The 24,627-nt window shown below is 42.5% G+C and overlaps 1 protein-coding gene across 2 annotated transcripts in view; it reads right to left on the bottom strand.

Moving 5' to 3' along the window:
- Positions 1–20,996: 20,996 nt before the first annotated feature.
- MYB (MYB proto-oncogene, transcription factor) overlaps positions 20,997–24,627 on the bottom strand; it is a 29,385-nt gene continuing 25,754 nt past the window's right edge. For both annotated transcript variants that reach the window (XM_075035771.1, XM_075035772.1), the window contains one exon: positions 20,997–22,575. In XM_075035771.1, coding sequence (XP_074891872.1) covers positions 22,459–22,575 — 117 coding nt within the window. In that variant the 3' untranslated portion in view covers positions 20,997–22,458. The remainder of the gene's footprint in view (positions 22,576–24,627) is intronic.

Genomic DNA, 24,627 nt, shown 5'->3' with positions numbered 1-24,627 from the left:
CGGATGCGCGCAGGCAGACAGACAGACAGACAGAAGGTGCGGAGCAACTCGTGGCCTTCCGCCGGCTTGCTGCCCGGTGAAGGCGATGGCCTTGCAGGTCCTATTCACCGAAGGAAACCTCCCGGCATCAGGACTCCCAGTTTAGACCCCAAAGCTCCTCATTTGTTGCCTGCGTCCCAAAGGTTTGGATGAGAACCAGGCGGGCGGCCCCGGGGGCAGGTCAGTAGGCGGCAGGGCACGCTCGCCCCTCAGAGCGAAGCGAGGGCGCCCAGGGCACGCTCCTCCGAGAGGGGGCTGCAGGTTGGCGCTGAGCAGGGCCTGCCGTCGGCCTTCCCGCTCCCCAGGGACGCGCTCCAGTCACCCAGCCGGCACGGGGAAGGAGGGTGGGAGCCCAGGACGACGCTTTTTGCCTCACGCTTGGTTGAAGTGGTAGCTGCAGACGCTTTTTTCTTGCCATTCTTTCAGTCAGGGGTTAGATTTTTCTCTCTGAAAGCGGAAAAAGCCCTCGATGGCAGCTCTTTGAGTTCAGCGTCTCTGGCATTTTGCCCTTTATACTCTTCAGCCACAAAATAGCATAGGTTTTCAGGTCACATTTGGAAACCTGGGCACCCGGCTCTTGCCAAGGCGCACTTGAGGCCGTGCTTTTGACATCAGGTGCGTGGGCCAAGGGGCGCAGACTTGGCTCCCTCCAGTTAGGTCCCTGAGGGGCCTGAATTCAGAGGGATAAAAGACGTCTGATTATTCCATGGTTCTGGCTGTTGGTCAGGTTCTGTGTTGAAGGACAGAGACCCATGTAGACAGGGTCTGAGGGACAATCTCCTGACTGCTTTGTGCGATCATCTAGCAGCAGCTTGATTCGGTTTGCTTCATCAGGAGACTTAATGTTTTTGACAGTGCTTAGCATTCACTGATATTTTTTCGTGCCAGTGAAACAGGAGGCAATACAGGACTAGTAATGCTGACAGTCAGGTCATACCACTACCAACAAAGATTTCTCCTGAGCCATGAAAAACTCAGAGGAGAAAGCTGTAAGACCCAAATCCCTTTCAGCCTAAATGTACTTACTGGGCTTGCCACCAAAGATGATAAACTGAATGTTTAGCTCAGGTTGCTTGTTCTAAGAATGAGTTTTGTATGGAGAGGAAAGAGTGACTGGTGCAGCACACTGGGGTTGACACACTGGTCAAACACTGTCAAGGTTTGGTCTTTTTGTAGGCTGAGGTTGCTTCACTGAGTCACTTGAACTTTGCCAGTTTCCCACGCTAAGAGCAGCACTGTAACATCTGTGAATGTTTTGGGGGTATCTTTTTTTTTCTGGTTTTGTTCCTTTTTTGAATGTGTGGTAATACATATTGGAAACTTATCTCTGTATCGTTGAAGAAACCTGTTCCTAATTTGTTTGAACTGTTGGTATCTTTTTCTGGAACACTGCCATCTTTTCCTAGAGCTAGACTCAGCTAAGTTTAGATACCTGCTTTCTTAGGACCCGACAACGGACCGGCACAGCTTCCAAATTTGAAGATGCACTATTTGTGCCTGAAACTGTAGCTGACCAGTAGTTAACCTCAGTTGCAGAGTTCCTTTGTAACTTGGAGTTTCTTGGCCTGAGTACATCTTGCAGGGTCAGGCTGAATCCTGCGCATTAAGTAAGAGTTTAGTAAGAAAGAAAAAGCGAAAAAGAGAATTTGCTTGTCATTGGAACCTGCGCAAAACCAGCAGAGAAGTGCTCGAGTGGTGCACTGGTAGTTTGTTTGCTGCACGGTGCAGCAGTGTGGAAAACAGGCCCTGCTACACGCGGACTTGTAAGCAGTGGCAAATGTCACACGGGATTAAAGGCTCCTGGAAGGACACACAATTTGTGGTGCTGCTCCCATTCTCCCTCCCACCCGCCCTCAGTTCCCTGCTGGCTTCCTGCCTCCTCTGTAAAACTCCAGCTGAAATGGAGAAATGGGATGTGTGGCAGCGTGCCAGATGCCCGGGCATCAAACGCCGCTTATCTCTCTGATGGACACCCTGCTGTCGTCCGTCCCCGGGGTGACTCACTTCTTCATGCACTCATGCATCATGTAACTCAAAGAACTTATTCACTCCTGGACATATTTGTGCAAATATTGATATAGCTGCTTTGTTTTGCACCGGCCCTTTTGAAGGTTGGCTTTTTTGTTTAGGTTGGTTGGCTGGTTATTCGCCACTATCATTATAGCTTTCTTTGACTAGAGAGGTGTGAGTAGAACTGGTTTTTGCTGCTTCTGTCCTAAGGTGCTGAAGTATCTGCTCTAGGATAAAAAGCATTTGAAAATGCTTTGGAAAGTTGTAAAAGTAAATTTAAAGTTGTGATCTGGAATCTTAGTGCTGTCTGAAGACCAAGAAAACTATTTGTCAACAGATATTGAAATGATTGTTTCCATTTTGTTGGGTTTAATTTACAACTGGTTTTGTGACTTTTAACTGAAATCAGATTCATTAACTTTAATCTGACTCTGTTTTCTAAATACTCAATGACCTAATTCATTAGCCTAAATTATGTTCTATCAGTATTTACTAAAAAATACCAGCAGTGGTTTTACAATAATTTTCAAAAAAACAGTAATTACATTGTCACAGGAAATGTTGACAATGTTGGCAGTTTTTTACAGAGAACTTCTGTGCTTGTTTAAAGACCATTTTTTAGGAAAAATATTTGTATGAAAAACACTGATGTTGAATACTCAAATGAATTTGGTTCTTTGGCAGTGTAACTGGTCTAAGTGAATAAGACTGCATAATAAGTGTGACAAATTTTGATTTCAGTAAGATTTTTGATACTGTCTCATATGATACTTTTTATAAGCAAAGGGGGGAAATATGGTCTAGATGAAACTATCACGAGGAGTTGATGCATAACTAATGAAAAAAGAAAAGCTGCATTCAAAAAAGAGTTACCCAAGTTTAGTTATCATACAGGGAGATATTGCAAGTGAGGTCCCTGAGGTCAGTTCTCTGTCACTTCTATTCACTATTTCCATTAATGAGCTGGACGATGTAGGAGTATTTATAAAACTTATGCGTGACACCAGGAGTTTGCAGGATTTTTGCAGGATGTGATCAGAATTAAAAATGATTTTGGAAAATACAAGTAATGGTGCAAATCAGTAAAATAGTAGCCAGTCAGATATGTGCTAAGTAGAGGAAGAAGGAACCAAAGGCAAAAATATAAAATGCCTTTTCAGTTTTATTGCAGAAAAATATTAAAGGTGATAGGTTCAAACACAAACTAAGTGAATCAACAACACACTATATTTGTTTGAAAAAAAGGTCATCTGAGTGTTGATATTAGCAGGGATGAAATGTGCAAGATCAGAAGATGATTATTTCTTTCCAAGTTATGCTGGTGAAGCTTCAGCAGGAATACTTTCCTTTAGCTTTGGGCACCACATACTGAAACCTGTAGACACACTGAAGATGGTCCAGGGATCAGCAGTGGGGGTAACAACAGATTTAGAAACCTATGAGGAATGAGCAAGGAATTGGATTTGCTAGTGCAGAAATGAGATAAGGAATGGGAGACATGATAGGAGTGCTTAACAGTGCATAGGTTTTTACAGAAAGCAAGAGGTTAGCCAGCCCTGTTTGATATGGTCTATGTCCATGTGACTTCATTACAAAGCAAATCTATTATTTTTTCTCTCTCTCTTGTGGACAAGCTTAGTTTTATCTGACAGCAGTGTGACAGAGCGAAAAGAAGTATTTCTGGGGCCATTTAAATTAGATGGTCATATATTTCCTTTATTTCTCTGTGTTATGCGTACTATTATTAGTTGCTTTTTTCTTCCTCTAAAATAGCATCTGTAAGACCCACTAGATCAGTGATGGTGCTTAACAACTTTCCTTTGAGAAAAAATGTCAGTGAAAATGTTTTATTCATTATCTCCTCTGTCATAAATCTCTAACTGGAGCAAAAATCCTGACCCTGAATCTTTCTCCAGAACTCATGAGCCCATGGCTGTTCAGTTTTAATCGTGCTGTTCTGATGATTTATGGCATGGCCTTGGGTAAATTGAACCTCCACCTCAATTTCCTTGTGTTTAGCTGGAGATACTAATATTTCTCCTGCGGAGAGCCTGAGAGCTAATCTGTGTAAGACTGCCTTGACAATGTACAGTCCTCAAGCCCTTGCGTAGCGGAATCTTAAAAGTTTAGCTGTCACGTAACTATATGACTCAGTAAGTAGTGGGAAAATAGTCCATATTTATGGTGGGACTAAGTTTTGAGGGTGTTTTTTTAAAGTACTTTTGTAAACTCATGTTTTTCAGTCTTATGGATTGGATAGGCAATTTTGATTATCTTATTTTTGGCGCTGGCAATATCAGACACGAGATGAAAGAGGTCTGAAAAAGGCCTTTGTTTGTCAGTGTGGATTATTCGGCTGTAGTTGGAGACTATAACTTAATACAATATACCCTCCCCTGGCAGCTAGAATAGACTGTGGAGCAAGCCCCACTGGAGCTCCAAAAATCTGGGATGGGAGTCTGGCCAGAAAAACTCAAAGCGTTAAAGTATGTTCCATGGCAAGGAAAGAGAGGTTACTTTCCCCCTCAGGTTTCTTGCATTCATAAGTGATAATTACCATCAAAACAGAGAGAGAAGATAAATGCTGGATAAGCTGGCAAGGCAAGGACCCAAGTTGCTGTCCCCCACAAACAGGAATGCCTGCCTAGCGTATAGGATGGTGTGCTGATTTGATAACAAAACAGAAATGCCGTAAGAAGTAGTTGAGGAGACCATACTTATTTTACAGTACGTGAAATAATAATGCCATATCAAAAGATCAGGGGGTCATGCTGCAATTGCAGTGTTTATCTCAATTGTAAGCACACCCTCATTAAGGAGTGGAAGTATCTTTAGATTGAAACAGGACTAATAAAGGCTGTAACCACTTAGGCTTTTGAAAATATGCAGATTGATACTATGATAGGAGAGGAGGGTATTCCTGGTGGGTCCTGACCTATGCACCTTCAGTTCCTTAATTCACTGACCAATATGTTTAAACTAAAATAAATACCGCAGCCCAATTGGAAATGTCTCATTGTTGGAGATCTTGGCCTTTTTTCATGTCCATTTTTCTTCTTTTGTGATCTCAGTCAGTGAATGGTTCGTAATGATCTCACTTTTTTTTTCAACGGGGGAATCTTTCTCTGCAACTCAGAATTAACACTATTTCTCTTCAGGAAATAATGTAGTCAGTGAATGCAACCGTTTGGCAGAAAGGAGGTAAATAATAGTCAGGAAATTAACTACTCCATGTTTTGGTTGGGTTATTTTCCCCATCCTTTCCCATTCCCACAAACCCCCTGAAAGCACCAAATCTACTCCAAGTATTAGTCTGAGAAATCACTTTTTGCTTACAAGTAAAATGTATTTGCTCTGGCTGTATTTTAGTTTTATGTGGGACAGAGTACATATGGATTTTATGGCATATACATTGAGTAATCCCACCAGCCATTGAAATAATTTGGGTTTTGGTGGAAAACGACAGAAGCTGGACATTTCTTCTAAAGGGGCTGCTGTTGTACAGCTGAATGCACTCAATCAATAGATTTTATTGTCTGTGGTGCACTGCACACTTGGCCCTGAGAAGGCTCCTCTACTGTCTGCTCCAAAGTGCTGGAGCAGTTCTAGAGATAACTTGCATCCCACACTCGTTACCCAGGCCAAGCCCCTGTTAACCTTAAAAAGTGGAAGTTCTGCAAGCATAAATATTTACATGCTTCATTGCTGGGCAAGTCTTGCTGAAGTCAGTGGGAGCTGCTGGGCTTAACTGCCCTGGAATATCCTAGCAAGGGCTCTGATTCACCTCTGCCTGAGTTTTAGCTGCGGCTTCAATGGCAGCTGGATTTTAGAGGATCTAAATAAGAAAGAGGAGCACAAATAGGCTGGACCTGAGTGGCACCGGCCCCTTGCCCAACTTTCTGCATGCACAGCACTTCCTGGGTGCCCCTGAGGCGCTGCCCTTACATGCTGCCCACGGTGGCAGAGGGAAAGGGTAACTTCAGACTTCGGCTTCCGAGTTGCTGGTACCTCATGTAGGTCGTGTTGACAGCACCTATTGTTCTGAAGCATTTGAAGGGCATCCAAGTTTTGGCATCATTAGATTATTGCCATGGTGCTCGGACTGCAGATCCTGTACACTAAAGGAGTTGTACTTTATGTTCAATCACTATGAGCTGTTATCTGCAACTTTCATCTAGTCTCCATTAATGAAAGAACAAATCATTCCAGGGACTAAATAGATGTCTGACCATTCAAATATATGCAAAGTGATATGATTCATGAATGGGAGGAAGTCGTTTTGCAAGCCTAGAATTCCATTTGCTGTGCAATTTCAATTTCATAGTGTGAATCCAGTTAAATCCTGAAATATTAGACTTAAGAGCCCTTTACAGCCAGAGAGCAGATTTTGTCATGCTACATTACCAAGCTGTACTGTCTTTCAGCTGAAGGCTCCTAATGACTGATATTTGTAAATCTCATTCCATTTCATTAGAGGATGATTATTTATTAACACTAACTATTAACATTGCTGCAAAGAGGAAAATAACAAACTATTCTCCATGATTTTCCTGATCAAAAAAGAAGGAATGGGCTTGAACTGCAGCAAGGAAGATTCAGGTAAGACTTTGAGAAAGCATCACGTGAAGAACAGAGGCCAGAAGAAACTGGGCATCTCTGCCACTGTAGACATTCAAGAAGAGGTTAAACAAATCTATTGCATGAATGCTTCTTGGGCTTGATGCTGCCTAAAAGCATGAGGATGAACACAATGACCTCTTGAGATGCCTTCCAACTGTATTTTCTATTTTCATAGCCAACAAAATGTCAAAGACTTGCTGTTGAATTGTCTTGGCAAGGGAAATGTTTTCCCTTTCACTGAGTCTGCGCATGGCATCCTTCAAAGCGAGGGATATGGAAGACACAACTGGCACAGCCAGGCAAGCTTAACTGCAGCACAGCCAACAATTGCCAAAGCATTGCATCATGGCCCAGCTTTCCAGCAGTTCCAGCCCTGTGGCAGGCTTCCACCTCTCGGGTCTGGAGGCATCACTTTCCTTGACACTGCTCCCAAGAAGCAGAGTGGGCGGTTTTGCTGAGGGCCAGGAATGTGACTGCGGCTCAAGAATCCCCAACTCCGGGCTGGTGAGGTGTTTTGAACTGGTTTGTTTGAAGTGAATCAGGCAGGGCTTAGCAGCTCTGACACCAGTGTTGGACTCCTGCTGTACCAGCACCACTGAGCATTTCCCCCTCTTGCAGCCTGCCTTGTCCTTTTCGTCCCAGACCTATGCATTACTCTCTGTTTACCAAAACTGCCTTCTTTACAGCTACAGAGGCTTTGGTGGGTCTGAGTTTGGGTTTTGTCACAGCTGGAGAGCAGCCGCAGAGCATCCTTCCAAACTCTCCACCGTGGAAGCTGAGGCACAGGAATCATAAAAGCAGAAAGCTTGGCAGAAACGCAGAGCAAGGCAGCAAGCATTGACCTTATTTCTAATTCATACTCCTGTCTCTCCTCCTAACGTGGTCACACCGAAGAATGAGGGTAAAACTAAGCCCAGATGTTGCCTGCCTGTTTGACCTTTCTGTCCTGCCATCACTTGGCTTTTGGTGGTGGATAGGAAGCTGTCAGTGTTTGTGACAAATCAGAGACATGGTTAGGTTTAATTCGAGTTGCTGTGGAAAAACTGATGCTGGGGGAAAAAGTCACCTGGACCTAATATACTTTCTGCATGGGAAGGAACTTCTCTGCTAGTGAAGTTAGACATGTGCTCATCATGTGATTGGAGCAGGAAAAAAAGGCCGGTGCATTTTGAGAGGGCCATGTTGAGGTATCAGGTGACTGCAGCAAGAGGCAAGGACCTTTCCCCTTCTGCGGCCGTGGTGAGCCTGGCCCTGGAGTCCAGGCTGGAGGGATTCAGAACAGCTCTGCTGTCACCGACCGGTGGCTTCCACAGAAGCTGTCAGAGAACTAAATATACCTTGGTTAATGACAGCCATTTTGCTAGAGAGGATGTGAAAATGAGGTAAATATTTGGAACATACAAGTAATAACGATGGACATTTTAATGGAGGAGGTATAAATAGCAGGAATGAGATGAAAATGAGAAGCAAAACTTAGGCTGCATGTAAATGGAAAAATCCTAACATTGGGATTGTGGAATCGTCTCCTCAGGCTAGTAGTGGAAGCCCGTAATTTAGGACTTGAACAACCAGACAGAGAAGAAGCAGGAGGCACCCCATTGCAGGGAACAGTCCTGCCTTTTGCACCAATCATTTGAATTTCCTCTGGCTTCTTTGAGGAAGAAAGTTAAGTCATAAGGCTCCTTGGCCACCACTTCTCCTTGAGGATCCAAAGGAATGTTTAATGTTGACGGCTTAGCCAAACTACAGCTTTGGGAATTCTTATCTATCCTCAAATTCTTATCTTTAGTTTCAGTTGTTTATATTTCCTGACTTCCTGTCTACAATGCTTATCCAAGTTTATTGTTCATTTTTAGTATTCCTTGTTTAACAACTGCTCCTTTACGCTCAGGAGTTGGCGGTGCTTCAGCAGTGGGTGATTTTTCTGTTTATCTTTACCACTTCATTCAGGTGTTAGAAGTAACATGCTAACCTTGGAACAGTCTCAACAATCCCAAGATGCAAAGTTTCCTGATACTTTTGCTGTTTCTTTTTTACTTTTATAGCAGCCTTTTTATTCATGGCACAGTTTTGGACTAGGCATAATTATTGCATTTCTCTACCTGTGTAATTTTAAGCTTGGGTGGCAGGTTGCTGGGGTTTTTGATGTTTTTATCTCTGATCCATCCTGGGCAGAAAAGGGTTAATTAGTCTCAGTAAAACATTGACAGTCACTGGGGACTGCTGCGACTGAGATGAAAAACAAGACTGCACCTGTATGCTGGCAATTTCAGATAGATTCTGGTCAACTATTTTTCTCTGGCGCTTTGTTCTGCCAGCTGCCTCAGTGCTTTGGATGCAGGTGGAAGGATGGACTTTGCTATCTATAAAAAAATTTAATGGTGAAGACCAACTTCCGCCTCACCTCCCCAGGGATCAAAGTTATTGCATTGCCACAAAACATGGCAGAGCAAAAAACAGGCAACAGGCTGTGTGTGCCTAGCCACCGCGTGGAGGTCTCCACTTGAAAAAAATAGCTTCAGATTTTTTTTCCCTCCCTCCCTTTTTTCTTTCCTTTTTTTTTTCTTTTGGAAGAGAGAATGAATGCATGGAAGGAATCCCAAACTGAGTGACTGTACACAGAAGCAACAAGCTGCCACCGTATAACACATACCATGCAATATCATTAGTGTAGTTCCTCGACAGAGGAGCTGTTGTAGCTTTTCCAATAATCCAATACAAGGCAAAGGACCGCTCGGGACCTCTAACTGTACAGCTTGAAGTATGCTCACAAAAGAAGTTCTCATGAGACCCTATAGATTTATGTCATAATATGCTAGTGTATGATGAAAATAAATAGTCCCACCTGTCCATGAAGTTACTTTCATTGCCTGTTGCAGAGCAGCAGATAATGCATGGACTCTTTGAAGGGGCAAGATCTATCTCCTCTCATGACAATACAATACTATTAAATAAATCTCCTAACAGCAAATTCTGCTTGACACAGTGGGAACTTTCTGGGGTTGTGTTACACTGTGTCATACAATAAGCCTCTCCTTGATATTTTTGACTGCTGTTGTGATAGAAATAAACAATAGTTTAACAGCAGTATTAAGAGCTGAGATATTGAAATGTAAGTGGAATATAAGACTTGTAGGATAACAGTCTCCATGAAAGGACTTCTAGCAGGGGAAAACCCCATAATATCCGATGGAAAAGTTAAAGAACTATGCACTGTTTGTGTGGGCTTTGAAAATACTATCATCAGAAGCAAAAGATATCAGATTTTTTCCTTCTTTTTTTCAAGGATATGAACAGATGCTTCATTTAGGTTGTTTTCTAAGGTTGTTATTTTACATCACTGCTCTACAAACCCACACCTTCAAAGTGCCATAAAAAGAGGAAAAAATACAGAAGTTGCTAAATGGAGATCAGCGAGTTACAGCAGCTGAAAATAACCCGCATGCATATTGCAATGAGCTACGTGGGAGCTTTGGAGGAGGTAGCTGGGGTTTTTTTATAATTTTATTTTGAGCTGCCTATGACCTTCTAATGCTAATCTGTCTTTAAGCAGTGTATATTTATGTGCATAACATGGGTAGCTGGCTATGAAATAACATTTGGTATTAAGAAAGATTAACAAAATCTCACATGTCAAGGCATGCAGTACCCCAAAAAGAGTGTCTTTCCCTCTTCTCCACCACTGCAGAAAATACTTAGCTGGTTTGCAGATAGATCTCACCTGTCTCTACCTCACAGCAACAGGTACCACCATCTGCTGTGTAAGGCAAAATAGGGTAATAGCTGGACCAAAGTTCTTACCTGGTTTAGTATATATACACTGTGCTCCTACGCATCTGTGCTATTTAGACTTTCTAACATGTGGTGTTAATGCCACATTTAACTTTGTGTAGGAGGGTCTTGCCAATACTCATTTTGCACCACTAGTTTCATATGTAGTCATGTCACTTTGTCCCGTGTGTGTCATATAATTAATGAAGGCTCTTGCAGCTGTGATTGCCTAAGGGTGCAAGTGAGATTCTGTTTTCTGCTATGGAGAAAATCAAAGTCTTTGCATTAGTTCAACCATTGGTCTAAGAAGCTGCATCAGGTAGTCTAATAAAAACACTGCTCTCCCTATAAACTTTGACTTACTCTGCTGTAAATGAATCACGTTTTGTGATAGCTGATGAGAACTTGCATGTTGCATGGTGCTTGAATGGGTTTCTGAACTTTCTATCCACACTCTGCAGTTTTATCTTATGTCTGGCAGAATATTGATGTCACTAAGATAAATGACTCACTAGTTCTCTTTGCTTTGGAGAGTTACATGAAGCAGTTACAATGCTATTCGTATGCCTTATTTTACATCCGGATATATTAATAATAGTTAATTATCGTCTTACAGACAGGTTGAATTTAATGTAACATTCACAGTATGTACTTTTTACCATACGTACTATTTGTAAATAGGTAATTTTATGTTGTTGTGAGTTCATATTTGACATAATTTCTAATTGTTCTCCAGTGCAGACATGCATTTAGTGTAAGTGGTATAGTCTGTGTAAAACAGTGGAGCTGAAACCTGAAATACTCCAATCTGTCAGCAAATAGTGGTAACTGAGGAAAGTGGATGCTGATCGCTTATACAAATGAGCAAGTTTTTACCTCATATGGACTGAGCCTGAAAGGCAAGTGTGATTTTCTGAAGAGAACTTCCATTTTAGATGTACCAACTTTGGATGGGCCAAGCTAGCGGAGAAGGCCTGAGTTAAATGCTATGCTGTTTTGCTGTTAGCCTTTCACTTGGCAAAGCTTTGTCTTTAGCCCCTATTGAATGGGCTTGTATGTGAGGGTGCACTGGGAATGCCATCTAATGGCATGTGTTCTGTAGTGTTAATGCAGAAATACTCCTGATAGACGGGTGGTACTGGACATGTCTGATGATGATGAGGGGTTTGGTACTCCACTTCCCAAGCACTTTAATGGATTCCCTAGTTCATCCCTTTGTGCTTTACACATTTTAGTCTCTCCTATGAAATATTAAGATGTTTTCTAGACAGAAATCCCAGGGCTACTAATGTCATCCTTGCCATATTGAAAAATGTCCATTCAATCCTAGATCCCCACACAAACCTATACAAGACTTTTTGTGTAATGAAATACCTAGTTAACTCATTGCAATAGAACTGCATTCAGTAGTAACCAAATCAATGGGAGTGTACAAGTAGCACAATGCTGATTTCCAAATGTAAAAATTACATAATGAATCCTGATGTTGACTTAAGATAAAGGGACTGCCATAGTTCTTGGAATACCTAAAATAAGGTCAAATGAAGGTGTTAGAACATTTTCCCTGCCAAAGGTTGATTTTGACTGTCAGAAGACAGTACTGTACAACCATTGCATTTTTTTCTTTCAACAGTACTCACCTCTGAGGCTTTCCTTGCTATGGGAAATGTATGTGAGTCTAAGTGATACGAAGCTGTATTTTATTTCAGTCCCAAAGTATAGGGTTTTCTGAAGTACTGAAACAGTATAGAAGCACTGAAACAGCATAGGTGTTTCTGAAGAAGTTTCACAGATCTCATCCCTATCTTTGCTCCATCTGCAGTTCTCTTGTAATGGTATTGAACTATTCCAGTAGCCTTAATAAGTTCAGATATGAGTATGAGGAAAGAATGCTGATCTTCATGATGAATTAAGTGCCTAAAACATAAATAACAGTGTGGTTAGTGAAGCTTTGCCTATATTAATATACTTGTTCACTTTACCTGTGCTTAATTCAGAAGGGCATTCTGCATATCTGTTCAGTAAAGGCATTTGCATCTTTTCAATTACTTTGCTTGAATGTAAAGTGTTGGTGTAAAATGTTGCCCATCTTTTGAATAATCAAAAGGTAAATTATCATTTAAAGTATAAATTAAAAGACCATTAAGGCTTGGGAGTGCAGTACTTCAAAGTTAGGGGAGTCAGAATTGAGGTTCGCCATGCAATTAATTCACTCTCCCCTCACTCTCCACTTTTCTGTATATGCATTATAATACTAATCTTAATTACACATATTTATGTGTGTGCACACAGTCATACACACATTTACATCTGGCTCCTAGCCAGTAGTTCCCATTGCTTCCAACTTGCCTTTACACCCACCTTGCTCCATATCCCTCCGCATTCATGTCGGGTAACCTCCTTCTCCCCATGTAGGCTCAGCAAGGGGCAGCGGGAGGTCCTCTTGGAGGCTGAGGCAGATGAGCTGAGCCGAGCCGCTGTGTGACACTGCACAGGTCCCAACGGCAAGGACCACGGTCACAGGTGGCCCCTGCTGCAGCCCCCGAGCCTCCAATGGGTGGTGCGTGCTGCCCAGGGGGTCTGCAAGGAGCCGAGCTGCCAGACTGGAGCAAGCCTCTGGTACTCCTGTGCCAAAGGAAACGCCTAGAGGGCATGACCTTGTCAAATTTATATGGCTCTTCATAGGAATAAGAGTCACAAATGACACTCCTGCATAAAATTTCAAGTCCCTGATCCACAGCGTGGAGGCAAGAGTTTCTTAATTGAAAGCAATGTAAAAATATTTTAACTGGGTATCATGGTTTAAGACCAAATGACAGTGGGAAGCCTAAATGGATTTTTAATCACGGGTATATGCAATGCAAAACAAAAAGTCAGTTAAAGTTCATGGACTCATGCTAGCAGCTATGCTAACTAGGCCTACCAGGGCAAGGAGAAACTAATTTTCCTCAACCTCATTCTCAGAAAGGGCTGAACCGTTTTTTTTTTCTTCGATATTTCTCTTTATTTGTTTTCCAGTCTAGAGTATGTGCTCTAGTCATTCTCCTACCTGTGGTTAGTGTTATTCAAAGAAGACACACTCTAACTGAAACTTCGAGTTCCCTGCAGCTAATCCAGTACCACCTTGCTTGTCTGAGAATCCTGAAAATACTTAAAATAAACATGTTTTTCAAGGTGGACAAGGCTGCCTTTCTAAAACAAATAAGAACAAGAAAAAATCTTAGCTAAGAAGAGTCTAGTTTTTCATCAGAACTTTGCATATGACCAACTACCCTGAAATGTGTTGATAATTTAAGTAAATATTTTTCTACTGAAGAACATTTGCCGGGTACATTTTTGGCTGAATATCAGCAATTTTGCAGCAGGGGATGAGCGTACAAGGCACGCATGAAGATGAAAATGGTCCACTCTTCCCTGTGTGTAGAAGGAAGGCTGAAGCATCATGTCTGGAGTACAAGTTCCTATTTTTTTTCAAATCTTAGCAGTAACTCCCGCAAGCCTAAAATAACCAGGGCTCAGACTATCCGTGTTTTGTAATATTCTCAGCAGCTAATAAGTAATCTGTGTGTGCTTTTTCACACAACCTCGATGAACAATTCTGAAAAATAAAGCTGTGTAATAAATTACATCAGTCCCAATGAAAATGCAACAGTTGTGCAGCTCTGAAAGCTGTGGATTCCCAGATAGCTGAACCACGATGGGAAGCCAAACATTCACAGGATGTCCTAGAGCCCACAACTTTTTCAGTCAAACTTTCTAAATCCTCCTGAAGAAGATGGCTGCGACACAAGTTGACCAAGCATGTTGTCCGATCGGCATGGACAGCTGTGGCTTTAAACAATGACAGCCATTGTTAGGTCAATTTTAAAGTAGGTCCTTAAAGTTAATGTGATTATGCAAATGTTGCCCTAACTACCGTGGCTGTCTTATATCCTTCACAAATGACTGCATTGTCACTTTTCATTATGTGCATACAGTCCTGGTGGTTTGGTGGTATCATTGTATCTCTCGGAAATGGACCATGTAAAGGCCATTCACTGTTGGCACTGCATTGTGCTTTTCCCCAAGCAGACCAACCTTGACCCACAAATGAGGGTGGTAGGGATTTTCAGGCCGAAACCTGCGTGTGTTATTCACATGATTACTCCCATTGACTTGGCTGGAAACTCTTGCGTCAGTTATGGAAGAATTAGGTTAAAACACGGTTGTGAAATTAAGTCCAGTCCACTCTAAACTGCAGCATATCTGGACAAACCTCTGACAACCTACCTTCTAGAGATAAATGGCTTTGTGTGAAATCTCTTGCCACATAAATTCAAAAATTAATCTATTATTCACCGGGGAAAAGAAAATGCCTCGGACAACTTCAGTGCATGTTTTTCTCCGTGGTGTCTTTATTAATTATTATTAATTTGATTTTAATCATGAAATACCCTTTTAAAGAAATCTGTGATTACAAATGAGGAAGCTGAGAGATCTCAGGATCCATGTGTTCTGGAAGGTGGCAGATTTCAGACGACTCATCAGTTGGGTGACATGACTGATTTCAGACTCTTGGTTGCATTGCTTTCAATGAAAACCAATGACTTGCAGTTTCAGTTCTCATCACAGAAGACGTTCTCACAGCAACCTCTTGTTTGGATCATTTTCTCTTTTTCTGAGCGTGGAGTTTGATGTTTATCTGAATTCTTTCCTTTACGATTTTTGTTCTGGTGGCCAAGTCCCCATGACCCAAGCACATGATATACAGCCTGTGATAGATTCAGACTGCTGGTTGGGATTTGGGCCTCCTCAATAAAACATCCTTACTTTATTTTTATTTGTATTTGCATGCACTTACTTAACCTAAGTAAATGTAAAGGAAAATCATCACCTGCCAGGGAAGTCAATGCTTCCTCTTTGCTGACTTGCAGCAACTCTCTAACGAACACAAACTTCCTCAGGAGATTCAAGGGCTTGGAAACTGCCAGGGCAACAACACATTGTGTTGCTCGGTTGTGTTATTCTACATGCAACTTCTCATAACATCTTCATCACTGTAACACCTGAACATTGTTCCAGAACTAGGGGGACCTTTGCCAGCCTGTGCACACAGCCAATAGAAATCTGGTAAGTCCAAACCTATCTGTGCAGCTGTTGGGCTCTCCTTCTTCCACAAAGCCTGGTTCTACTGGAAAATTTGGATTAGGGTATGAAAACCCGCTTTGGCATAGCAAGACCGAAGCTGTAGCACCCTCAGCATCAGCTTCAAGAGAGTGCAGGAGCATGTTTGGGACCTTGAGCCTTCTGGACAACTTCCTGTGCTCTAGACAAAAGCTGATTTCTGTTATTGGAAATCCTTCGAAAAAAGTCAGTTATGGGTGTTAAAGAGGAAGGAAGAGCTTGTACCACTCTGACAGTTAGGAAGGCAAACCAAGGTATCATTTAAAATTTCACATTTAATCCATTCAGGCTGTCACATAAAAACCTAGTTGCTCCATTGATCAATTGCCAGAGAGGATGGTAACAGGTATTTTTTGGATGTCAGACAGACAGCATAGCAAACCTCAGAAGTGACAACTTAACAATGGGGGGCAAAAAAAATCCAGCAGCTTATTTTAATCATCATATAAGCGAGTTTGCTGCTTTGTGATGCCTGTGGCAAAATCACAGGGCAGGTGTGTGTTGGGCTGACTCCTCTCTTGTGGCAGTAGGGCTTTTTTTGAGATCTGAACAGTAGCTATGCCAATGGGATGCAATGAAAGTCTGTGCTAGGAAGCGATGGTTTTTAGAGCGGTGATGAGGGGGTGACTATCACATCGGTTCTGTAGCTTATCACCATACAAACTGCATTTGTATTTGTTATGGGTTTGCTGTTAGAGGATGTGGCCACAAATCAGAGGTTGATGAGGAAAGGATTACTCTAACCTCTTTGATTAGAGAAAGTTAAGGGTGTGCCTGAGTCGGTGCTAACTCAAGAGGTCTCCCCATGAGTTGCTGCTCCTGGGGTTCTACCGTGGGACCTTCACGGGGCAGCAGGAGAACGCATCCCCATCCTGTGCAGGTGGGCAGCTGCTGAGAGGGTGTCAAAGCTGAGTGTAATGTGGCAGGGCAGGCAGGCAGCCTGTCCTGCCTGTTCCTGGTGGGTGCCCCAGCCTGGAGTCAGTTGCTCCCAGTTAAAGGCTTTTGTGCACAGATGAGGCTTGACTGGAGGAAGGTACTCAAGAGACGACAAAATCTCGGTTTTCAGTGAAGGTGATCCTGAACCAGGGCATAACAGGAGCACTGTCATGAGCGTGTGGAGGCCTTTCCTGAGTGGGGGGTGGCAGGGGCCCATCAGCCATGGGCAGGAAAATGATCCATGTTCTCCACCCTCACAAAGCATGGGCTTGAGCCCACTGAGGTCATGGAGAGCAGCGACTTTTTCCAATCAATTTTCAGAGAGGTTTGGGCCAGACCCCATCAGGGGGTGTGCCTTGGTGAAAGAGAGCTGAGCCCACCAGAAGCAACTACAGGGGCAGAGAGGATGCCAGGAGGCTGAGCAGAGCTGAAAAGAAAAGCAAACTATCATCTCTTTTCTTTATTATTTCACTGAAAGATATTTTAGGCCTTTGCAGCAAACCATGGCCATTTCTCTATTTAATTCTTAGGTGCAGCAAGGCTTGGCTGGACAGGTAGGAGCTATAAACCCGTGCAGATTTCCATTTCCTTGCCAGCAGCACAGCCTAGCAGCACCTTTATCTGCACAGGAAGGCTGAGCCGGCGCCTCTGAGGTCTCCGCCTTGAGCTTGTAGGAACACAGATACCAAAAACCTATCACTTAAATAGTCATGGCCTCCCTTCACCTTCAGATAACTCCTATGCTGATGTTTGCTGATGAGAGAGTTAATGAAACATTAGAGGCAGCGGGGAGAGATAGGCACTGGCAGGAAAGCACACCTGCAGGCACCCTTTCAAGACTCTCTCGGGGCTGACTTTATCGGGAGGGCCACGGCAGGCTTGCAGCTGGGCCAGCAGGAACCGGGAGATGCAGAGGTGGTCTCTATGGTTAGTGTAGAAACCTGCCTGGGGAGAGCTTCCTGAAACTTTCTTCTTTGCCATTTGTGAGGGCTTCTCTGACAGATGTGTGCACAGGGCGCATCTTGGAGCTGTAGCAATGAGTAGTTATTTAATCAAGTAGTAAAAGTTGTTTCCCCATGAAATGAAATTTCCTCGGGTGTAAGTTGAGCTAGTCTGTAAACGTGGACCTGTGCAGTCTGAGGAGGCTTATTTAAAAAAAAAAAATAAAAAAAAAAATCAGCAATTGTGCTGATACTCAAGTGGATTGGAAAAATGCCTTGTAGAAATGTCACGTATCAAGAGGGATTGTAAAAAAACCAACAACCTGATCACAAATAATGTATGGAAAAATACCAGCAGAGGGAATACATTTTACAGCCTTTAACAATGAGATCTATAACCACTGCCAGCTTGCAAACACAGCTGAAGGCAGAATTTGGACCTCTACGGTCTATCTTCATTATCTTACCTGCATCAGTCACTAAGGGCAAAAAAAGTCACAGACAAGTTTATGCTGGTACTAGGGTCTTCAGTGAAAACTGCTGAGACACTGAAGTCAAGTTCAAAGAAAAGAGACAAACAAAGGGAACAAGTGCATTTGGTCAGGAAACATGACTTCTGCTTGAATTAAGACATTAGCCTGGTGACTGGAAGATTTGGGCAGTGTCTTTTGGCCACCCAAGCAAACCACCACCATTGCTTCTGAGCAACATCTGGGCTATGGACTGACTCCAACTGTGCTAGGGGACAAGGCAAGCAAGATGCAGACCAGTTCTTCAAAACCCATTCTTTCCTGAAATATTTTTAACATGCTTTTTTTTCCATTTTTGGTTGTTTGGGTTTTTTTTTTTTAATATTTTAAACAGATCTCTAGGAACCAGGTTTTTTTCCTGTCCTTTGCCATCACCCCTGTGTCAAATCAGGGCTGAGGTAGAAATACAATTACATGTGGCAGGAGTAAGAGGAGATGATGATTATGATGCTCCAGTCACAACCCTACAGAAACAGCATTTACTTACATGCCTGACTCTGTGGGCTTGAAGGAGGGCTGGTAGCCATTGACTTAGCTGGCCTGGATGAGGATCAAGATTGCAAACACTGAGAAAAAACCCCTTTTCTTCTGGCTTTTTTGAAGGATCACTCTGTGCTACAGAATGTTCAATGCTGTGCTCTGTGCTTTACCCTCAGCAGACTTGTTATTTTGGCTCCTACCTACAAAGGCTGGCTCTTTCATTCAAGCTGTAACATTTTTTTCCCAAACCAGTCCAAGCTCTGGCACTTTTTCAGTTTAGGCTGATAGCTGTCACATAGGTCAGATCTGTGGGATTTGAACCCCCTGGGACTCTCTGCGTAGAGTATGCTTTACTGGGGAGAGTTGGAGAATTACAGGGTCTAGCTGGGAAACACCTCACGCTCTGGTGTTTTCCTTTATTTTTGTCCTGGCTCCTTTGCCTCTTCATTTTTAATTAGCGGCACATGCTGAAATGATAATTTAAATTCTTTTCAGAAATCAAAAGAATTCCCACTGACAACATTATTAAGTTATAATTACAGTGAAGAAAAAGGTTAATAGGAATTTGAGCCAAATATCTACTCTCCATTAAATGAGAACTTGACTGAACCTGTTTTCCCTTCATTTTGGTAGGTTACTCTAGGTTTAAATGGGTCTGGATGGCTATACACCTGTGCGAAGGGCTACTGCAAGGCCAAATAGCTATCACCAAGACCCTTTACATGGACCTATCTCAGGATAGGTCTTGCCTGACCGATGCCTAAGATGGAATTTAACAGACAGGTAGGACTTCTCTTGGACATCTGAAGGAAAGATGTGTATTTCAGACAGTAAACAGAGCATGGTCGTGGGGATATTTGTGTGAGAAAGACATGTAGGAGGTGGCACTTTGCTGCAAAGGAAACTTGGTGAGTATTGGTGGGGGAAAAATAATCAGGTTCCTGGGCTACAGCATTCAAACGAAGCCTCTTCCTTTGCTCATGCCAAGTGCCACATGCATGCAGAAACATACGCGAATCACCCTTAATCTACTGAGTGTTTTGCATTTTCAGTGAAACAAGAAAGGGGAAAAAGAAACCTTTCCCTCTCTATTAGCTCTAAGTGTGCCCATCAACAAAATTATTGCAATGGTTTTGCAGGTTAAAATGGGTTTTAAAGCAACTGAAGGTGTAGGGGAAAAAAACCTCGGTCCTTATGCTGGGCACTTGCACAGTAAGCCTCCACGTTTCCCAGTGGGTGCTAGATAATGATCTGTTTAAACTCAGCCACGCTTGGTGCAGTTACAGCGGGAGCCCTACAAGGCAAGAGTTTTGCCTCGAAGACCTGTTGTAAGCTTGGTGTTTCTTTTTCCCCTTTTTTTTTTCTTTTAAGCTGTAATGCGTTGCTTAAGCTGTTGCATGCCTCAAAGGCAGACCTTTCCCTCTTCCCAAGTTGCACACCATCGAGTCCCGTAGTCCTCCCTCGCATCTTGCACAAGCATTTTTACGGCATGAGCCCGCAGCCTTTGCACAGGCAAGTGCTCCCGCAGACTTCCCCTTCTCTGTAATCCATACCCAGTGCTGGGCTCCTGCCTGTGGTAACTGCTGTGAAACTACTTTGGGGCTGGCTCTCCCCTGGCCCCCCAGCATTTGGTGAGATCCTGAACCGCACGTGGGGGCAGATGGGAAACACTGGCAAAACTTGGAGGGGGCTGCTGCAGGCACCAGTGCCTTGCGCTGAAAGCCAATAGCACGCAAGAAGGGACCTTGCAAAGGGTGGAAAGGGACTTTTTGCTCCTCCTTTTCTATGCACAGCGTGGCATGGAGGGCCAGTGCATGGCTTGGGCTGGGAGGACTGAGGGGCTGGTGGGGAAGGAATAAAATGGACTGGAAGGTGCTTGTGGGAACTCTCAGCCCATATAGTGTGGCTACACAAGCTTGGAAATCAGAATTATTTCCTTCACGGAGCTGAAGTCTTCTTTCAAGAATATCAGTCTGACTTTGAAGCACTTGCATCAACTTAAATTTCAGCAAACGATTTATTTTCAAACTACTAAATAAAATGCATTTTTTTTCCTGCTAGGTTGCATCTTTTTTCTCTTTTTTTTGTTTTGTTGGCAATTGCTTTTACTCTCTAGCATTCCTGGGGCTGAATGTCCTCAGTGCTTATGCCTCATGAGGCTCTGCAGGTCTGCCCAATTATTTGCTGTGCAGTGTAATGCACCAGGTTTCAAAGTATATTCTCACCTCTGGTTTCTTAAGACAAGTGTGAAAAAATCTGTTCTACAGTATAGGAACTCCAGAATATTTTGCTTTTATTCAGTTGGTTCCTGATCTGATGGTCTTAGATGAAGAAATAAATTATCCAGTATTTTGGGAGAACAGCAGTTTTGCACAAAAGGTGCAGTAAGCCTCCCATCAGCTTCAGCTGACCTGGATGTTGATGTCACTAAAGATGTGCCTTGAGTCCACAACATGCTCAGTACTTACTCTTTTGTGCTGTGCTCCTTCCACTTCCTTAACAATCAATGAGAACTGAGGCTACCTATGGCGTGTAAAACTCTATTCCTTACTTACCTAAGTGTGCTGGAAAAAAACTTCTTGGCTTGCATGTTGCCTGTAACAACACCGCCGAACACTAAGACAAACAAGATTAGGAGACCATGTGGGTTTAAGTAAAAAAGACCACACTTTATTTATCTACAAGGCAGTACATTGTCGTATAAAAAATTAAGTGCAGATAAAGCTGCACCAAATGCTATTAAGGCAGCAAAAAGTCAGAGGCTGTTATAAAAAAACAAACAATAAAAAATAAAATAAAATCAGTGTTTTGCCATATCGATAAAGATGTGGTATGGCAGTACGAAGAACCATGTATTTCTAAGAACCTGATTCAGTACACAAGACCCAAGTTAGGGAACAATTAGCTAGACATGGAACAAAACAGACAACATGAACAAGACAGTGTTCTCCCAAACATATGAAGGTGCAATGCATGCTGTTACAAACCAATGAGAAACAAAACAACACAACCAGACAAAAAAAAAAAATCTCCCAGGAACAGTGTTCAAAAATATTGCTTATAAAAAAAGGGGGAAAAAATATAAATGATGTAAAAAAAATTAAAATAAAAAGGTCTGAAATGCTAGTGCATAGTCAATTAGCTAACATCAACATTTGTCTTCTTTCCATATAAAGCTCTACTGCTCCTTTTACACTAGCAGCATGTCTACACGCTAAGGTCTGTAGCAGCAAAACACAGTATTCATTTGGCATTTACAAAATTAAATTACTGAATAAAAATATAATTTTTCTCATAAATCTATGTTTCATACAGTAATATTTTTTAAAGCAAGCTAATTACCCCCCCCAAACAGAAACACACAATGTATAATGGTCTAGAACCATAACAGAAAAGAGTATTTCAAGAGGCATGGATGTTTGAGCATTCACAATCTTGATCAGTTTTCCCCCTTTGCACAGACTAGCGTTTGTAGTAATGCTTTTCATTTCAGTATTTTACACCAATGCATTTTGTTCAGTGATTTAAAATATATCTGTTTGAGTACCTGCTCTTTTATTATAAAAAAAATAAAAAAGGAAACAAACAAAACCCCACCCCTGGCTAGCACATCACTGAAATAAAAATACTGGTGTATTAGGTCTTCTTGATCTCAAAAAGTAAAAAAAAATTATCTTTATTATAAGTCTGCACTTAAGATCATTAATTACTGATTCAAACTTAATACCTAATAATTTAGGCAAGTATCATTTATTAAAAAAGAAAAAATCCTCTTAAGTTGGGTGAAATCCAACAAGAATATATATGCTGAGTGAATAAATGCACTTTGTGCTGCTCCCAACTGTTGTACCACAACAAAGATAGGCTCTTCTCCCATTCATGAAAAGTTTTCATGCAGAGGAACAGGAATTTCCCAGTGGAGGTGAAGTGTTCTCAAAACCATAATGCTTCTCTGTCCGTCGATCCTTTCACATCACCAGAGTCCGGGTGGGGAAGGCGGCCATGTACTTGCGTGCCTGATCCGTCAGGGCCATCTGATCCTCGATCTTCCCGCAGGACGCCGACTCCCAGGCGTTGTTCAGATGCTAAATTAGAAGCAGGCAGAGAGATTTGGGGTGAACGTCACGTACCAGCCAAAGACGGGCCCGCTCGCGATTAAGTGTTGCATGACTGTGCAGTAGGATGTTGTCCCATCTCCAGAGAAACTGAAATCTCAACAGGCAAAAAATTATCAGCCCCACTTCTCAGTTAGCGACCAGAGGGGTGGGCAGACCAGATGACCCGCAGAGAGGGGCATACCACAAGAGCAAGGATCCAAACCTCCCCACTTCTCTCTCAAACAGTGTCATCTCTACGAGGCCATATCTATGGCCTTGCCTTTAATCCTTCCTTTCCATGAAAAGTTGTTGTGGTTTAAGCCCAGTCAGCAAGTAGGCACAACGCAGCTGCTTGCTCACTCCTGTCCCCCCTCAGTGGGATGGGGAGGACAATCAGAAAAAAAAAAAAAAAAGTAAACTCATGGGTTGACATAAGAACGATTTAATAACTAAAGTAAAATAAGATACAATACTAACAACAAAACCAATAATAAAATATAATAATAATATTATTATTAATAGTAATGAAAAGGAATATTAAAAAAAAAAGACAAGTGAGGCACAATGCAGTCGCTCACCACCTGCTGACCGATGCCTGAGCAGTGATCCGCGCCTCCCAGCCAACTCCCTCAGTTTATACACTGAGCATGACGTTCTATGGTATGGAATATCCCTTTGGCTAGTTCAGGTCAGCTGTCCTTGCCATGCTCCTTCCCAGCTTCTTGTGCACCAGGTTGCTGGCAGAGCATGGGAAACTGAAAAATCCTTAACTTAGGATAAGCGCTACTTGGCAACAACTAAAACATCAGTGTTATCAACACATTAAATCCAAAACACACTGTACCAGCCACTAGGAAGAAAATTAACTCTATCCCAGCCAAAACCAGGACAAAGGTCTAAAAAGAGAATTTACTTGCAGGTGGACTTTACAGTCAACAGGGCACAGACAGGCTAAAGCCCACAGATACAATGTTCAGTGCTATGACCACCCACAAACTCCTGCAGAGCCTCCATTCTAGAAATACAGCTGCTCTGCCCCTGTGTTCCCTAAACGAACCTGACAGTCTTGACAGCCTGACCACAGCTAACAAAAAGTCCCGCGCTCAAAGCTGCTTTCACCTGTGCGCAGCGATTAGCACGTGCCCCTTAGCAGAGCTCCTCTGGCAAAGGAGAAGGAGGGGGGGGGGGGGGGGGGCGAGTCTCAGCAGAAACAGCATTTTAATTATCATGTAAGCCATTTCACTTCTTGTGGTATTTATGGAGGTTACAGACACCATTTAGTATAATGTTAAAGTGAGATAAAAACATATCTGCAGAGGGCTGTGCACACTGTATTTATTTACTCACTACACATGAGAGATGTTTCTCATTGCCTTGAGCTATAAACAGTAATGAAATTTCAAAGCTCCTGGAATTTACCAGTATACACACACACATTTATACACACTTAATTTTTTTTCTGTTGAACTCTTTCAGACTTGTGCCTGCTTTTCCACATTGAGATATTCCCTAAGCCCTGAATAAAACCTCTATTATTATATAGAGCTAGTTGAACGAATACTCTGCATTCCAAAAATGCACATGACTCTGCTTAATGGAGAGCTGCCTGCCAGCGAGGGAATCCCAGTCCCGTTGAATACTGAGGTCTATGCCCAAGATACACCAACAAAGACAAGTCAGGAGAAACCCTTCTCTATTTTCCTCTGCTTTCAACAAGGATCATCTCTACAGTTCAAGATCTACATTGCTCAACGAGATGGCCAAAGCCTTCCCAACACCTAGGACACTGGGTGAAGCATAATTAGTGGACTGCAAAACATCTGCTAAGAGCAGAACTGTCCCGGTGTGCCCATGGCTCTTTATGCTGCCCCTTCTAGTTGCTAAGTGTGCAGGAGGATCCTTAAATTACTCTTTGGCCTAAATGTTTAGAGAATGCTCTTCTGACTGTAAACAGTGTTATCTGAGACATGTGGATAGTAAAAGGCTGGCAACGAATGAAATAGAGATAATTTCTCACAACATGTCCTAATCAGGGCACTG

Source organism: Buteo buteo, chromosome 9 (genome assembly GCF_964188355.1).
Source record: "Buteo buteo chromosome 9, bButBut1.hap1.1, whole genome shotgun sequence".
Taxonomy (NCBI): domain Eukaryota; kingdom Metazoa; phylum Chordata; class Aves; order Accipitriformes; family Accipitridae; genus Buteo; species Buteo buteo.
Note: the sequence above shows the minus strand (reverse complement) of the source record. Positions and strands in the feature narration are given on the sequence as shown.